This window comes from Lolium perenne, chromosome 3 (genome assembly GCF_019359855.2).
Source record: "Lolium perenne isolate Kyuss_39 chromosome 3, Kyuss_2.0, whole genome shotgun sequence".
Taxonomy (NCBI): domain Eukaryota; kingdom Viridiplantae; phylum Streptophyta; class Magnoliopsida; order Poales; family Poaceae; genus Lolium; species Lolium perenne.
In genome coordinates, this window is record NC_067246.2 from 198,750,662 (window position 1) to 198,767,564 (window position 16,903).

The 16,903-nt window shown below is 45.4% G+C and overlaps 1 protein-coding gene across 1 annotated transcript; it reads left to right on the forward strand.

The window, feature by feature from the left end:
* Window positions 1–1,875: 1,875 nt before the first annotated feature.
* LOC127339754 (uncharacterized) lies at window positions 1,876–10,113 on the forward strand. Its single transcript, XM_071827434.1, has 4 exons — window positions 1,876–3,010; window positions 3,136–3,482; window positions 7,939–8,857; window positions 9,884–10,113. The coding sequence occupies exons 1-4, from the start codon at window positions 1,876–1,878 to the stop codon at window positions 10,111–10,113; spliced, it is 2,631 nt and encodes an 876-aa protein (XP_071683535.1).
* The last annotated feature ends 6,790 nt before the right edge of the window (window positions 10,114–16,903 follow it).

Consider the following 16,903-nt stretch of genomic DNA (forward strand, 5'->3'; position numbering starts at 1 on the left):
CGGTTATGGACGACTTGGAGATGTTAAACTCGATCATAGAACAACTTACACCTTATTGCATGTTGCTAATAAATTTGCTAATAAAACTCTTTCAAAAGTGTGTGTGCCTTTGCAATACCTTTTGGCGAAGGGGAATCGCATTGGCTGGGTTATGTTTGCAGAGTATATAACTGCTAGATTATGCGCTCACTCATCTTCTCTGATAGACGAAAGTTGTAGCGTGTCTCTATTGGTTAGTTGCTTTGCTGCCGCTAAACTCCACATATAGCCGGGCGAAGTTTACACCGCCCACCAGCAAGCATAGCTGGTCTTGTCTTGCAAGTACGTGCCATTGGTACTTACCCTCGTTTTTCTCCCTTTTTTCCGGAACCTGCTTTTCGACAAACAGGTACGACAGATGATGAAGAGTACGCAGGTGGCTATTTTGTCGAGTTCACGGACGACGACTTCGTTGCGTAGCAGGATCGTTCCTAAGGCAGCAGCCTGTGGCTTGTTGGTTATGGAACACCGCTTGATTATCTTCAGGACTCTTAGTCCAATTTGGATCTTGTCTGTACCCAGACTATTTGGCTACCTTATGTATGATGTATTGATGGGATATGTTTCCCTTCTGAGTGTCATTTGGATCTTGCTCATTAGAGCGTTGCTATATATATGAACCTTATTTCCATCTTTTGTGTCGTATATAGTCATGTTGTGATATTCAAGCTGTATTCTACCCTCGTATCCTGTGCACAGTGTGTGTATGTGTGAAGTGCACACGAAGGTGAAGCACTCAGGTTTGGAAAGCCTATCGTGAGCCTTTGAGGTGGGTGTTGTGTGCATGGGCGTGTCAAGCTGTTGCTTGGCCTACCCATATGCTTGGGAATGCGAGGCGACCTCACGGTCCTTTGTAGTGACCTCATGCACATAAACCCCTCTTACATGCGCGCTCTAGGTTTTCCTACTCCTGGGGCTTACAGACTTGGTATCTGAGCAGGACTGCCTTTAGGAGCCCTTGCAGCGGACGAAGTTGTGTCTAGAAACTCATATTTTAGTAGCTACATAGGAAAATTTTATGCGCGAGAGTAGGAATTCATTTTATTTCTTACCCCACCCACCCACCCTCTGGTAAGGACGTGCAACGGTTTTACTCTATTCTTATCTTGTTTCACCTAGGCTTGGACGTGTTCGGGGAAACCATAGTGCCATAGGGAAAAGTGTTTTTGAAAATTTTCTGTACTATGGTTAATTCAATATCATCTGTTATCAATCTCCACCATATAATCTGTTCCTTTGCAATGTTGGTATTTTCATGCCAACATGCTCTCTCCGTAGTTTTGGTGCTATCTCGACCACTTCTTTGTTCCAGTGCATACATCAACCTTCCTTGTTCGGAGTTGTTTCGTCAAACTTATGCCTTGTTGTTATCTTCCAAAATGCAAAACTCAAGTCATATTGACACTTGTTAATGCTAAAATTCTGTATAGCTACATATCACTATCTTGCGAGATTTGTGAACTATTATTGTTGCTATCGGCTAACCTTCTACATGTTATGGCTAGCTCTCGTGTGCTTGAATTCTTGTACATTGATGATAGCTATGTCATGTCTCTTGTTATCTTCTGAAGTTCCCGTTAAGCACTAATATTGGGTTTTTCATTATCCATGATTGTGCTAACCTTGGTGTCTTTACTCAGAATGGAGAGTGGTGAAGATGATCCTCCACCTGAAATGGACCAAGCTCTGGTTAAAATGGCGCAAGTCCTAAATCAGATGCAGATAAGCCAAGACAGAATCAATGGTGGCAATGCACGTGTCACTATTCAGGAGTTTCTCTAGCTCAACCCGCACACTTTTGATGTCACTTTTGATGCTGATGATTGGTTACGCGAGATGAAAAAGTCTATCAGTGTGGCACATGTGGCTGATGAGGACCGTGTTCCTTATGTGACATATCTTCTTCGTGGAGTTTCAGCCGCATGGTGGGACAATCATCTGCTGATGAAAGCACCAGATGCAATCATTACCTGGGATGAGTTTCAGCTACTCTTCAAGCGTCATCACATCCCTGACAGCATCATGGAGAGAAAGCGAGAAGAGTTCTGCAATTTGTCTCAAGGCAGCAACACTGTGCTGGCTTATAGAGATGCTTTCTTAAAACTGGCTCGTTATGCTGGAGATGAGGTATCTACGGATGCCAAAAAGCAAGCCATGTTTCGCAAATGCCTGAATCCGGAGATCAAGTATGCTATACTCTTGGTCAAGTGCAATACCTTTGAGGAGCTCGTTAACACAGCGCTCCAAGAAGAGTATGGTCGTGCAATGCTAGAAGAGTCTCGTAAGCGCTCTCGTGAAGCAGCTTCTTCCTCAGCAACTGCTATGCCTCCTCGGAAACGTAGGATTTGGGTTCCTTATGCTGCTCCTGCACAACCCACCTACATGCCTGAACCGAGTGGTTTTGTTTCCCGCCCTCCCACCCCTGTTGTTGTTCCAAGGGGCTCTCAAGTTCATCAAAGGTCTGGCAATCAAGCTAAGCAAAGTCACCGTGTTGATGCTCAGCAAAGGCCTAGTTCTGAAGTTCTAGCAAGACCAATGGGTCCTAATCCTTCCTCAAGAGCATGTTTCAAGTGCGGTGATCTGGGACATATTTCAATTCACTGTCCCCAAAACAAGCATCCTCCAATACAACCTTGCCCTCCAACAAAGGCGATGGTTCGTGTTCCTGCTCCGTCAAAGGCTTTCAACTATAACAATAAGCCTGGTACGAGAAGTGTATGGGTGAACAATGTCACAGCTGTCCAAGCAAAAAGGGCACCTGACATCGTGCTTGGTGTTCTTCCTGTGAACTCGATCCCAGCAAAAGTTCTGTTTGATACAGGAGCGGCACTTTCTTTCGTCTCCTCAAGTTTTGTTCAAAGGCATGAGTTACCTATGGTTCCACTGCCCAGTAACCTCACGGTGAACTCCCCGGGAGCACAGATGACAGTTTCCAAGATAAGCCATGGGAATCAAATTCTCATCGGAAGCTGTATGTTTCTTGCTTCACTCTTGGTAGTTCAGACATTGATGTCATTCTCGGCATGGATTGGTTGAAGGCCTACAAAGCTGTTATTGATTGTGCCAAGCATTCAGTTTCCCTTCCTACTTCGACAGGCCACATAGTCTATTCACCTTCTGAGACACCTTCCGTTCAGCTCTTCGCTTTGAATCCTAGCTCTCTTCCGGAACTTGAGTCTATACCGGTGGTTTGCGATTTTCCTGATGTCTTTCCTGAAGAACTTCCGGGTATGCCACCTGACAGGGTTGTTGAGTTCGTCATTGAACTAGAGCCTGGTACAGCTCCTATCTCAAAGCGGCCTTACAAAATGGGTCCAAATGAGTTGGCTGAACTCAAGAAGCAGCTTGATGAGTTGCAAAAACTTGGTTTCATTCAGCCAAGCACTTCTCCATGGGGATGTCCTACCATCTTCATCAAGAAAAAGGATAAAACTGATCGATTGGTGGTTGACTACCGCCCTCTCAATGAGAAAACGATCAAGAATACATATCCTCTTCCTCGCATCAATGAGCTCTTTGATCAACTTGCGGGTGCAACTGTGTTCTCTAAGATGGATTTGAGAAGCGGTTATCACCAAATCAAAATCCGCAAGGAGGATGTACCCAAGACAGCCTTCAAAACTCGCTATGGCCTCTATGAATACACCGTCATGTCCTTTGGCCTCACTAATGCCCCTGCCACTTTCTCTCGGTTGATGAACTACATTTTCATGGAGTACCTCGACAAGTTTGTGGTAGTCTATCTCGATGATATCCTTGTCTACTCCAAGTCCAATGAGGAGCATGAAGAGCATCTTCGCCTCATCCTCCTAAAGCTTCGTGAACATCGTCTCTATGCCAAGTTCTCTAAAATTGAATTTTGGCTTCCTCAAGTCGTCTATCTTGGCCATGTCATTTCGGGAAAAGGCATCACTGTCAATCCTGAAACAGTGAAGGCAATCGTTGAATGGCTTCCTCCGAAGAATGTCAAGCAAGTGAGAAGTTTCCTCGGTTTGGCAAGTTACTGCCGCCGCTTTGTTGAGAATTTCTCCAAGATCGCCAAGCCTCTTACAGATCTCCTGAAGAAAGACAAGAAGTTCCTTTGGTCTCCTCAATGTCAAGAAAGCTTTGACCTCCTCAAGCAGAAGCTCACTTCCACACCTGTCCTTGTTCTTCCAGATACTTCTAAGCCTTTGCAGATATTCTGTGATGCCTCTCTTCATGGGCTAGGCGCTGTCCTCATGCAAGAACGTCAAGTTGTGGCGTATGCTTCTCGTCAGTTGAAAAAGCATGAACTCAACTATCCCACACATGATCTCGATCTTGCAGCCGTGTTACATGCTTTAATAACATGGCGCCAATACTTGTTGGGCAACAAATGTGAGATCTTTACCGACCACAAGAGTCTCAAATACATCTTCACCCAACCCAACTTGAACCTCCGTCAAACGAGATGGATGGAAACCATCAAGGACTTTGATCTTTCTATCAACTACACTCCAGGCAAAGCTAATGTCATGGCAGACGCCCTTAGTCGCAAATCATATTGCAACAACCTCATGATTCAAGAAAGTCAACCTGCTCTTTATGAAGAATTCAGGAAATTGAATCTTGAGCTTGTTCCCCAAGGCTACCTTGCAAACTTGGTGATCACGCAAACTCTTGAAGATAAGATACGAACCGGACAGTTAAGAGATGGTTGTATCAAAAACATCAAAGAGAACATGCACAAGCCCAAGTACAAGTCCTTCTCTATCGATGGCAAAGGAACTCTCTTCTTCCAAGGTCGAATCGTTGTTCCAAAGGATTCAAACCTGAGAAGCCTCATTCTTAAAGAAGCTCATGACACTCCTCTTTCTATACATCCTGGAAGCACAAAGATGTATCTCGACATCAAGTCTACCTATTGGTGGACTAGGATGAAAAGTGATATTCTCGCTATGTCTCAGAGTGTGATGTTTGTCGCCGTGTCAAAGCAGAACATCAGAGACCTGCCGGTTGATACGTCCAAAACGTATCTACTTTCCCGAACACTATTGCTATTGTTTTGCCTATAATTTGTGTATTTTGGATGCAACTAACACGGACTAACGCTGTTTTCAGCAGAACCGTTCTGGTGTCTCGTTTTTGTGCAGAAATCCAACTTTCAGGAAAATCCTCGGAATTTATGCGAAAGGTCTTACTTTTCCAGAAGACTCACGGAGCCAGAAGGACAAGCCAGGTGGAGGCCCGAGGGCCCCACACCCTAGGGCAGCGCGGCCTAGGAGGGGGGCGCGCGGCCCTAGCGTGTGGCCCCCTCGGCCGGCCTCCGACGCCCTCCTCTGGACTACTTAAGGGGTTTCGATCTAAAAATCGCGACCAAGAAGTCGAAATCGCCAGAAACCCTCCAGTACGCCGCCACATCGCGAAACTCCGTCTCGGGAGCCAGAAGTCTCCGTTCTGGAACTCCGCCGGGACGGGGAATTGGAGGAGATCATCGCCATCATCACCACCGACGCCTCTCCATCAACCAGCCATGTTTCCCCCATCCATGTGTGAGTAATTCCCCCGCTGTAGGCCGAAGGGGATGGTAGGGATTGGATGAGATTGGTCATGTAATAGCATAAGATTGTTAGGGCATAGTGCCTAGTGTCCGTAATTGGTACTTTGATGATATTGTTGCAACTTGTTATGCTTAATGCTTGTCACTAGGGCCCGAGTGCCATGATTTCAGATCTGAACATGTTATTGTTTCATCATGATATTCATTGTTTTATGATCTTACCTGCAAGTTGTATACATATGTCGCTGTCCGGAACCAATGGCCCCGAAGTGACAGAAATCGGGACAACCGGAGGGGATGGTAGTGATGTGAGGATCACATGTGTTCACGAAGTGTTAATGCTTTGCTCCGGTACTCTATTAAAAGGAGGCGATTTTTTTTTAAATAATACGAATTTTTTATTTAATTCTAGGAATAGCGTGCGATTTTAAAAAAGTGCAAAAGTGTGATCTGGTCGGTTAGCTAATGACCGATCGGTCAGTAGCAGGCCGATTCCCAGTTGGCTGATATGCCCCTGTCATGTCAGAGAACTAGTTGGTCGATAGCTGACCAATTGGTCAGCTACAGACCAATTGGCCACCTACCAACTGTTCGGCCAGCTACTATCCGACCAGTGCATGGATTAATTTAGGTTTATTACGAGTGATATCTCCTGGCACTTCTCCCCCATTATTTTCCCGCCACCGCTTTCCCGCCATATCTTCTCCCTCTCCCGTTCACACCGCCGTGTTTCCCTCCCGCCCTTGCCGCCATCCTTCCCGTCACTTCTTCCCGCCACGCAGTCGGAATGATATGGATGAATCTGAAGCTGGAGGGCCAACGAGACAATGTTTTCTATGCAATCAATTTGGTCATTGGGACACTAATTGTCCAACCTTCGACACTGGCCCAGCAGGAAGGGGGCAGCGAGGCACAAGGGGACGTCGCGGGAGGGGAAGAAACTAGGCGGCGAGGCGCTACTTCGGAACTTATTTGTAATTTATGTAGTGAACAATGAATTTGTAATAAGTATGGAACTACTTTGCAATTTCAAATGCGAAACTATGTTATTGTAATTTATGTAGTGAACAATGAATTTGTAATAAGTATGGAACTACTTTGCAATTTCAAATGTGAAACTATGTTATTGTAATTTATGTAGTGAACAATGAATTTGTAATAAGTATGGAACTACTTTGCAATTTCAAATGTGAAACTATGTTACTGTAATTTATGTAGTGAACAATGAATTTGTAATAAGTATGGAATGACCGGCGGTGCAGCATTCTTGCCCTTCGAGCAGTTGGCACTCTTGCCCTTTGACGATGCAGCTCTCTTTGTCTTGCTGCTTGGCGGGAAGGAGTGGCGGGAAGGATGGCTGGAAGAAGTGGCTGGAAGGGTGGCGGCAAGGGCGGGAGGGAAACACGGCGGTGTGAGCAGGAGAGGGAGAAGATATGGCGGGAAAGCGGTGGCAGGAAAATAATGGGGGAGAAGTGCTAGGAGATATCACTCGTAATAAACCTAAACTAAATCCATACACTGGTCTGGCCGATCGGTCGGTAGCTGGCCAATTGGTCTGTAGCTGGCCAATTGGTCAGCTATCGACCAACTAGTTCTGACGTGACACTGGCGCAGCAGCCGACTGGGAATCGGCCTGCTACTGACCGATCGGTCATTAGCTAACCGACCAGATCACACTTTTGCACTTTTTTGAAATCGCGCGCTATTTCTAGAATTAAATAAAAAATTCGTATTATTTAAAAAAAATTCGCTTAAAAGGAGTACCTTAATATCCAGTAGATTCCCTTGAGGCCCGGCTGCCATCGGCTGGTAGGACAAAAGATGTTGTGCAATTTTCTCATTGCGAGCACGTACGACTATATATGGAACACATGCCTATTGATTGCTTTGTACTTGGACACCGTTTTATTATTATCTGCAAATGCCCTGCTATGATTGTTACATGAGTTTCTCTCATCCATGCAACGCCCGTTATCCGTCCCCGTGCCTACAGTATTTTAATCCTGCTGTTTACTATAATCACTACTGCTGTCTCTGTTACTCTGCTGTTGTTATTTCACTATCATCGCTATAAAACTGTTACTACTGATAAACTCTTGCGAGCAAGTCTGTTTCCAGGTGCAGCTGAATTGACAACTCTGCTGTTAAGGCTTTCAAGTATTCTTTGTCTCCCCTTGTGTCGAATCAATAAATTGGGATTTACTTCCCGCGAAGACTGCTACGATCCCCTATACTTGTGGGTTATCATCGGTGTCCTCCAACCCCTGAAGATTCCTGTGTGGAAATGGGATAAGATTGAGATGGACTTCATAACTGGTTTTCCAAAGTCTCGAAAAGGCAATGATGCTATCTTCGTGGTGATCGACCGTCTTTCCAAGGTTGCTCACTTCCTTCCTGTCAAAGAGACAATATCTGCTAGTCAGTTGGCAAGGCTCTACACTGCAAAGATTGTTTCTCTTCATGGTGGTCCCTTGGAAATAAGCTCTGATCGCGGAAGTATCTTCACTTCCAGGTTTTGGGCTAGCTTTCAGAAAGCTATGGGAACTAATCTGCTCTTCAGTACAGCTTACCATCCGCAAACGAGTGGGCAAGTCGAAAGAGTCAATCAGATTCTCGAGGACATGCTCCGTGCCTGTGTTATCTCCTTCGGCATGAAATGGGAAGAATGCCTTCCTTTCGCTGAGTTCTCTTACAACAACAGCTATCAAGCCAGTTTGGGCATGGCACCTTTCGAAGCTCTCTATGGTCGCAAATGCAGAACACCTCTAAACTGGTCTGAAACCGGTGAAAGGCAAATCTTTGGCCCCGATGTCATCAACGATGCTGAAGAAAAGGTGCGAATCATTCGTGACAATCTGAAGATAGCACAATCTCGGCAGAAAAGCTATTATGATAGCAAGCACCGTGATATGATATATCATCCTGGTGATCAAGCCTACCTTCGTGTTACTCCTATGAGGGGTACTCATCGCTTTGGTATCAAAGGCAAGCTGGCGCCAAGATACATTGGTCCCTTCAAAGTTCTAGCAAAGCGTGGTGAAGTCGCTTACCTCCTTGAACTTCCTGAGAAGCTCTCAAAAGTGCACGATGTCTTCCACGTGTCACAGCTCAAGAAGTGCTTCAAAGATCCGGGCCGTGCAGTTGATCACAAGTCCATTGACCTCCAAGAAGACCTCTCCTACAAAGAGCATCCCGTTCGGATTCTTGATGAAGCTGAACGTCGAACTCGCAACAACTCTGTCAAGTTCCTCAAGGTGCAGTGGTCGCACCATTCCGATAAAGAAGCAACCTGGGAACGTGAAGATCAACTCCGTTCCGAGTACCCGTCCTTTTTCTTTTCTTCCTGAGAATCTCGGGGCGCGATTCCTTCAAGGGGGGGCGTTTGTAACATCCCAAGTGAGCTACCATCTTTACTTTCCATGTTTATGCATCATCTTTTCATCATGCATGTCATATCATGTCACCTTTGGTTTTTAAATAAATTGCATTTGGTTTTGTTGCTCTATATGTTATGGCTTTGTTCTTCCTCCTTCTCTCTCTTGTTTCATCTCACCACTTGTGATGTTACAAGAAAAGCACAAGCCAAACCTCCTTCCCTCTCTTGACCTACTTTCAAATAGGTCATGCCAAAATTCTTATATGGTTTGGTATATAAACCTCCCCTCTCATTCTTTTTGCAATGAAACTATTTTTAGTTCTTTGAGATGGTTCTCAAATGGATGAGCCCATTAGGGTTGTCAAATATTTGAAGACCAAATAATTTCAATCTCTTTTAACTTTCTCTATGCCTCTCTCTCTCTTTTAATTCGATTCTCTTTCTTACTCAAGCCACCATATATGGTATAACTTGAGCTGATCTCATATTCTTCCCTATTCAAATACTTCAAACACTACCCTTCTCAAATTTTCAGAAAACAGTTTTGGTTACAAAGAAAATAAAAATAGAAAATAAAAAGAAAGAGAAAAACCCTAAGCTAACCTAACGCTACAGCCATTAACAATCTAATCTAACCATCTAACCCAACCCAGCCAAAAATAGCATGCAAGCCAACCCCCTCTCCTTCTTCTTTACACGTGAGCCACCACCCATATCAGGTAAATAAGCAACTCCCGAGTTCCACGTCTTCCTTTTCTCTCCATCCACCGGCTACCATGCCCCCCTCTTAAGCAAACACCAGCAGCTCCAAACCCTACCTTCCCCTCTTCCTCCTCCTCCAAACAGTAGCCGCCGCCACCATCTCTTCCGCTCGGTGCAAACCCAGCACACGTCGCCGTCCACCACCACCATGGCCATGGCCAGCCTAGTCTATACCTGAGCACCAGGGGCGCGTCCACATCGCCTCCTCTTCGACCTGCACCTCTTCCCGGAGCTCCAAGAACGCCAAGGCAGACGCAACCCGAGCCCCTCTATCGTCTACCTCCCAGGCCACCCCTTCGTCCTCGTCGCCGGCACCTCCCCCGCCGCATCCTCCTCTTCAACGGCGACCCCCAGGGTGAGCAGCCACCTTTCCTTCATCCCCTGCACGTGCTCTTGCATCTCTGGTTCTAGTTGAGAAGGAGATACGATTTCAAAAATGAAATCGAAATCAAAAACCGGCACAGTTTTGCATCCCAACACCCCATCTTCCGACCGACCTCACAGCCAGCACAGGCCACGCCAGCACGCGATCTTCACATCGTTCGATATCTGGGAGTGAGGGCTACAATTTTCGTTTTGGAGGCACTCGTTTTCATCGGCTGTAGACGACGCAATCTTCGAGCGAAGTCAGGTCTAAAACTAGTTCAGTTACGCTGTTTCTCTCACATGTCGCGGTCCCTTTTTCCAACGAACGCCGCCGGTGACACACACCACCTCAGCACAAGCTAGCTGCACCATTCGAAGCACACCACCAACAGCTTCAACTTTGCTTCTGGCTTCATCCCAAGACGATGCTCGGACGCGACGCCCACGACGACGCAAGATCAACCCGTGAAGTTGTTGATTTTGCGCTGTTCCTTGCCGTCGTCACGGATTCGTTTTCCGTCGAATCTCACCGATGTTTCACACCTTTTCAGCACGAGCCAATGGATCCATTCGATGCTCTCCCCATATCCAGTTTCACTCCAGTGTTTGGTTTCGCTCAAAAGGACGCCCAGTTTCGTCGTGGCATTTACTTTAAATTTCGTGCAAGTTCACTGTCTACAGCAATAGTTTCTGTCAAAATTCAGTTCGTAGTCTTCCTTTTCAGTTTTACAATTTCTGTTTTTGTTCCCTGACCAATTTCAAACTATTTAATTTTTGATTTTCCGAAATCCAAATCATACAAAACTTATATCCAAATTGATCAGCAAATTATGTACCTTCCAAATATGAAGTTTATTTTGGCTTTTGAATAATTAAAATTTGTACATAATTAAAATCTGAATTAAATTGGTTAATATGGCATAATTCATAACTCCAACTCCATAACTCCATTTTGGACAAATTTTATATCTATTTGTATCAGAAAAACATGAGTAATTCAAATATCACATTGTCATGCATCATTGGCATCATCTCTGAATTGTCCAAATAAAACTTGCAAATTGAATTAAAACTATATGTGAGGATGTTTATCATTCATGTGAATTATGAGCACCTCACTTAAATTTGGCTTGCACATATCATCTTGCCATGTCATCATGCATCATATTGCGCATTGCATACTTGTATTGATTTGTGCTATTACTCTCCTTGTATGTGCTATTTGGTTCTTCTCGAGTAGACACCGACGCAGAGCAGTTCGAGCAGGAGTACGAGCACCCCCAGGAGGATCGTGTCGGTGCTTCTACCTTTGATCTGACAGGCGAGCCCACCCCTTCTCCTATTTTACATTTTCATGCTCTTTTGACCTATTGCTATCCCTATGTTGCGATTCTGTTGTGTCACGTGTCCTTTTCCACCTGTTACCCTATATCACTGAATTACACCTCCTCGCCCTACCTGTTGTTTGATGTCTGCCAGCTTTGCGAGTCGTAGGCGAGTTTAGAGTTCTTGTTGATATCTCGAAATGTTCGGGATATCTTGTTGGGTAGTTGTTTTACTTGCTATATCTGTTGTTGGAGATATTCATGGCTCACCCTAATAATAATATTAAAATGGATAAGAAGAGGCATCGGTGGGTCAGCTGTATATTTGGTTTTACCATGGCTCACTTGTGTCCAATTTTATAATTAGGACGAGTTCTTGTTTTCTGATCCAAGACTGAGCGCACTAACCACACGTGGGAGGTTTCACTGGGGCCCCCTCGACCTATTACCAGAACTGCTTCCACTGTCCAAGTGCCACAACTAGTTCGTAACGTTTTGTTTCTCCCGGGCGTGCAAGCTTGTTTCTTTGTGGTCCGATTTTATGGAGTTATTTTTGGGGAAGCCTTTTGTGCCTTGTAACCCTGTTGTCTCTTGCACGCTCGTAGGCGCGGTACGTATTGCTGAGGATGGGTTCATCTTGCGGGCACTGTTTCCATCCGAAAGCCGTAGACGCAAACAGCTAGGTCCGCGTCGGAGTTTCCGATCGGGCTCTGAAACGGATTTAACCTAGATAGGTGGCTTTTTGGACTTGGTCTGTGGTGAAGGGAGGGGTTGTGATGCGAGGTTTCGCTGGCAAGTTTTCCCAAAACCCTTGCTTGTGGAGTCGGACATGCGTGTATGGGTACAGTAGTGCATCCCTGCAGGGTGAGATCTTATCGATAAGCCGTGTCCGCGGTTATGGACGACTTGGAGATGTTAAACTCGATCATAGAACAACTTACACCTTATTGCATGTTGCTAATAAATTTGCTAATAAAACTCTTTCAAAAGTGTGTGTGCCTTTGCAATACCTCTTGGCGAAGGGGAATCGCATTGGCTGGGTTATGTTTGCAGAGTATATAACTGCTAGATTATGCGCTCACTCATCTTCTCTGATAGACGAAAGTTGTAGCGTGTCTCTATTGGTTAGTTGCTTTGCTGCCGCTAAACTCCACATATAGTCGGGCGAAGTTTACACCGCCCACCAGCAAGCATAGCTGGTCTTGTCTCGCAAGTACGTGCCATTGGTACTTACCCTCGTTTTTCTCCCTTTTTTTCCGAAACCCGCTTTTCGACAAACAGGTACGACAGATGATGAAGAGTACGCAGGTGGCTATTTTGTCGAGTTCACGGACGACGACTTCGTTGCGTAGCAGGATCGTTCCTAAGGCAGCAGCCTGTGGCTTGTTGGTTATGGAACACCGCTTTATTATCTTCATGACTCTTAGTCCAATTTGGATCTTGTCTGTACCCAGACTATTTGGCTACCTTATGTATGATGTATTGATGGGATATGTTTCCCTTCTGAGTGTCATTTGGATCTTGCTCATTAGAGCGTTGCTATATATATGAACCTTATTTCCATCTTTTGTGTCGTATATAGTCATGTTGTGATATTCAAGCTGTATTCTACCCTCGTATCCTGTGCACAGTGTGTGTATGTGTGAAGTGCACACGAAGGTGAAGCACTCAGGCTTGGAAAGCCTATCGTGAGCCTTTGAGGTGGGTGTTGTGTGCATGGGCGTGTCGAGCTGTTGCTTGGCCTACCCATATGCTTGGGAATGTGAGGCGACCTCACGGTCCTTTGTAGTGACCTCATGCACATAAACCCCTCTTACATGCGCGCTCTAGGTTTTCCTACTCCTGGGGCTTACAATCCTCAAGTTGAGATTTATCAAAAACGAGAAATCAAATGCGATCTATCTCCTTGGACCTTTGTACAGGTGGCATAGAGGTACCCCTTTGTGACACTTGGTTGAAACATATGTAATGCAATGATAATCCATGGAAATCCGAGCTAATTAGGACAAGGTGCGAGCACTATTGGTATTCGATGCATGAGGCTTGCAACTTATAGGAGGTTTTATGCATAACACATATGAATTATTACTACCGTTGACAAAATCGTTTCCATGTTTTCAAAATAAAAAGCTCTAGCACAAAGAGTAATCCCTGCTTCCCGCTGCGAAGGGCCTTTCTTATACTTTATGTTGAATCAATTTACCTACTTTTTTTCTATCTTAGAAGCAAACACTTGTGTCAACTGTGTGCATTGATTCCTACATACTTGCTTATTTGCATTCATCATATTACTTTGTGTTGACAATTATCCATGAGATATACATGTTGAAGTTGAAAGAAACTGCTGAAACTTATATCTTCCTTTATATTGCTTCAAAACCTTCTAATAAGAATTTATTGCTTTATGAGTTAACTCCTATGCAAGTCTTATTGATGCTTGTCTTGAAAGTACTATTCATGAAAAGTCTTTGCTATATAATTCAGTTGTTTAGTCATTATCTTTACCATTGCTTCGAATCACTTCATTCATCTCATATGTTTTACAATAGTATTGATCAAGATTATAATAGTAGCATGTCACTTCAGAAATTATCCTTGTTATCGTTTACCTACTCGAGGGCGAGTAGGAACTAAGCTTGGGGATGCTTGATACGTCTCCGACGTATCTATAATTTCTGATGTTCCATGCTAGTTTTATGACAATACCTACATGTTTTGCTCACACTTTATAATGATTTTATGCATTTTCCGGAACTAAACTATTAACAAGATGCCGAAGCGCCAGTTCCTGTTTTCTGCTGTTTTTGGTTTCAGAAATCTTACACATGAAATATTCTCGGAATTGTACGAAACAAAAGCCCACGATCTTATATTTCACGGAAGGTTCCAGAAGTCCGAAGGGGAGACGAAGATGGGCCAGGGGCCCCCAGACCATACCTGGGCGCGGGCCCACTCCTGGCCGTGCACCAGGTGGGGAGGGCGCCCTGGTGTCGCTCCGACGCCGCCCTTTCGCCTATATATGCTCCCAGACGCGAAAACCCTATTACAACCGACGATATTCCACGAAGAGTTCCGTAGCCGCCGCCATCGCGAAGACAAGTTTCGGGGGACAGAATCTCTGTTCCGGCACGCCGCCGGGATGGGGAATTTCCCCCGGAGTCATCTCCATCGACACCACCGCCATCTTCATCGTCGTTGCTGTCTCCTATGTTGAGGAGGGAGTAGTTCTCCCCCGAGGATGAGGGCTCTACCGGTAGCTATGTGGTTCATCTCTCTCTCCCCATGTACTTCAATACAATGATCTCATGAGCTGCCTTACATGATTGAGATCCATATGATGAGCTTTGTAATCAAGATGTCGTTATGCTATTCAAGTGGATTTTACTTATGTGATCTCCGGAGACTCCTTGTCCCACATGTGTAAAGGTGACAGTGTGTGCACCGTGTGGGTCTCTTAGGCTATATTTCACATAATACTTGTTCACTGGGTTATGATTTGAGTTTGATGTCTCTATGAAATTGTGGTGTGTTAGTACCTCCTATGAATGCTCACAGTGACAGCGTGGGGTGTTTATTAGTACTTGGGAATACATCTTTAAGGTTTGCTTTTGCAGCCCTACACGGTGAATTAGTGTTCGTTATCCTACCAGAGAGTAATTCAGAATAGCATAGTGAAGTGCTTATATTTATATTCCTTTATGATATCATTGTTGAGAGTGTCCACTAGTGAAAGTATGATCCCTAGGCCTTGTTTCTAAGCATTGAAACACCGTTTCCAACAAGTTCTGCTACATGTTTACTTGCTGCCATATTTATTTCAGATTGTTATTACCACTCATATTCATCCATATCACTTGTATTTCACTATCTCTTCGCCGAACTAGTGCACCTATACATCTGACAAGTGTATTAGGTGTGTTGGGGACACAAGAGACTTCTTGTATCTTAATTGCAGGGTTGCTTGAGAGGGATATCTTTGACCTCTACCTCCCTGAGTTCGATAAACCTTGGGTGATTCACTTAAGAGAAACTTGTTGTTGTTCTACAAACCTCTGCTCTTGGAGGCCCAACACTGTCTACAGGAATAGAAGCGTGCGTAGACATCACTTCACGCTCACCGTCGCCTGCCACGCCGTCGTCTTCACCGTCAGAGATGGACGTGGAGCCGGGCGTGCTGTTCGAGTTTGTCCTCGTCCTCAAGGGCGACCCACGCGGCATCCAGAGGCTGCTGGACTCCTTCGCCGGATCATGGTGTATGGGGGAGCATTTGTGAGTCTTCACGAAGCAACAATGATCAAGTGAGGCATTCCGGCTTGAGTGGAGCTTGAAGAGCTATCATCGATATCAAGCGGGATGCGCAAGGCAAAGGTATGGCCTTGCTAGGTTTTCCTTTTACCGGTCTCAAGGTGGTTGTTGGGAGACCGGGTTATAGGATACATAGCCCCACTATCAAGAGGGGCTTTCGGTTGGGTAACTTGATCACATCGTCTTAGGGAGCTCAACACTTTGCATGCTTTGCATTCCATAAATCTTATTGCTTCTTGGTGTTTCTCTGTGTGAGGTTCTTGAGCTTGTTGCAAGCTTTACAACAAGCCCAAGTTCATCGAAAACGGAATCCATATGCAACTTCTATTGCGTTTTCAAGCTTGGAGGTTTTACCGGTGTCTCTTTTATAGATAGGTCAAACATTCATCTTATGATTTTTACTCCGTGGGTGGACAATGATGTTTCTATGCATAAAGTTGTAGGGCTTGTTGTTCTCATTCCAACAAGCCCAAGATCATCAAAATCGGAGTCCGGACGCAAAAGTTATCATGGTTTTTGTAAAACATATTTTCATGATTGGCCCAGTGCCTCGCCCGGCGTGACCGGCCGTCCCACCGGATGGCCCGGTTTCAACCGGGCCCTGGACTGGTGCCAACCAGGACATGTACTGTAAGTCCTCGATCCGCCCCGGTCACGGCCCAGCCTTAGGTCCGGTTTGGACCAGGCGGCCCGGTCTGTGGCCCGATCGGACCGGCTCTCACGCCAGGCGTCCCGGTGCCTGGCCCGGTCGACCAGCTCTCACGCCAGGCGGCCCGGTCTGTGGCCCGGTCCCTGGTCCGGTCGACCAGCTCTCACGCCAGGCATCCCGGTCCCTGGCCTGGTTGACCAGGCTGCTGACCAGGCTGCACGAAAAACTCCCAAATCTGCCCCAAACGGTCATATTTCGTTTGGCTATAAAATGGGCTTCTTCCCCAATAGTTTTCTAAGGTTCTTGAGCACATTTTTTACCACCATTGTTGAACCTCTTGAGCTTGCTTCCTCTCCCTTCCCTCCAATGATTCTTGCTCATTCTTGAGGGATCTAAGAGAGGAGATCTAGATCTACAACCTCCATCAATCCATTTCTCCTCTAAGTGAGGGAAACTCTTGGGATCTAGATCTTGGAGTCATTCATTGATTTCCTCCATTGTTCTTCCTCTCTAATCTCATCCTAGCATTTTTTTCTTGGGTGGGATTAAGGATTTGAACA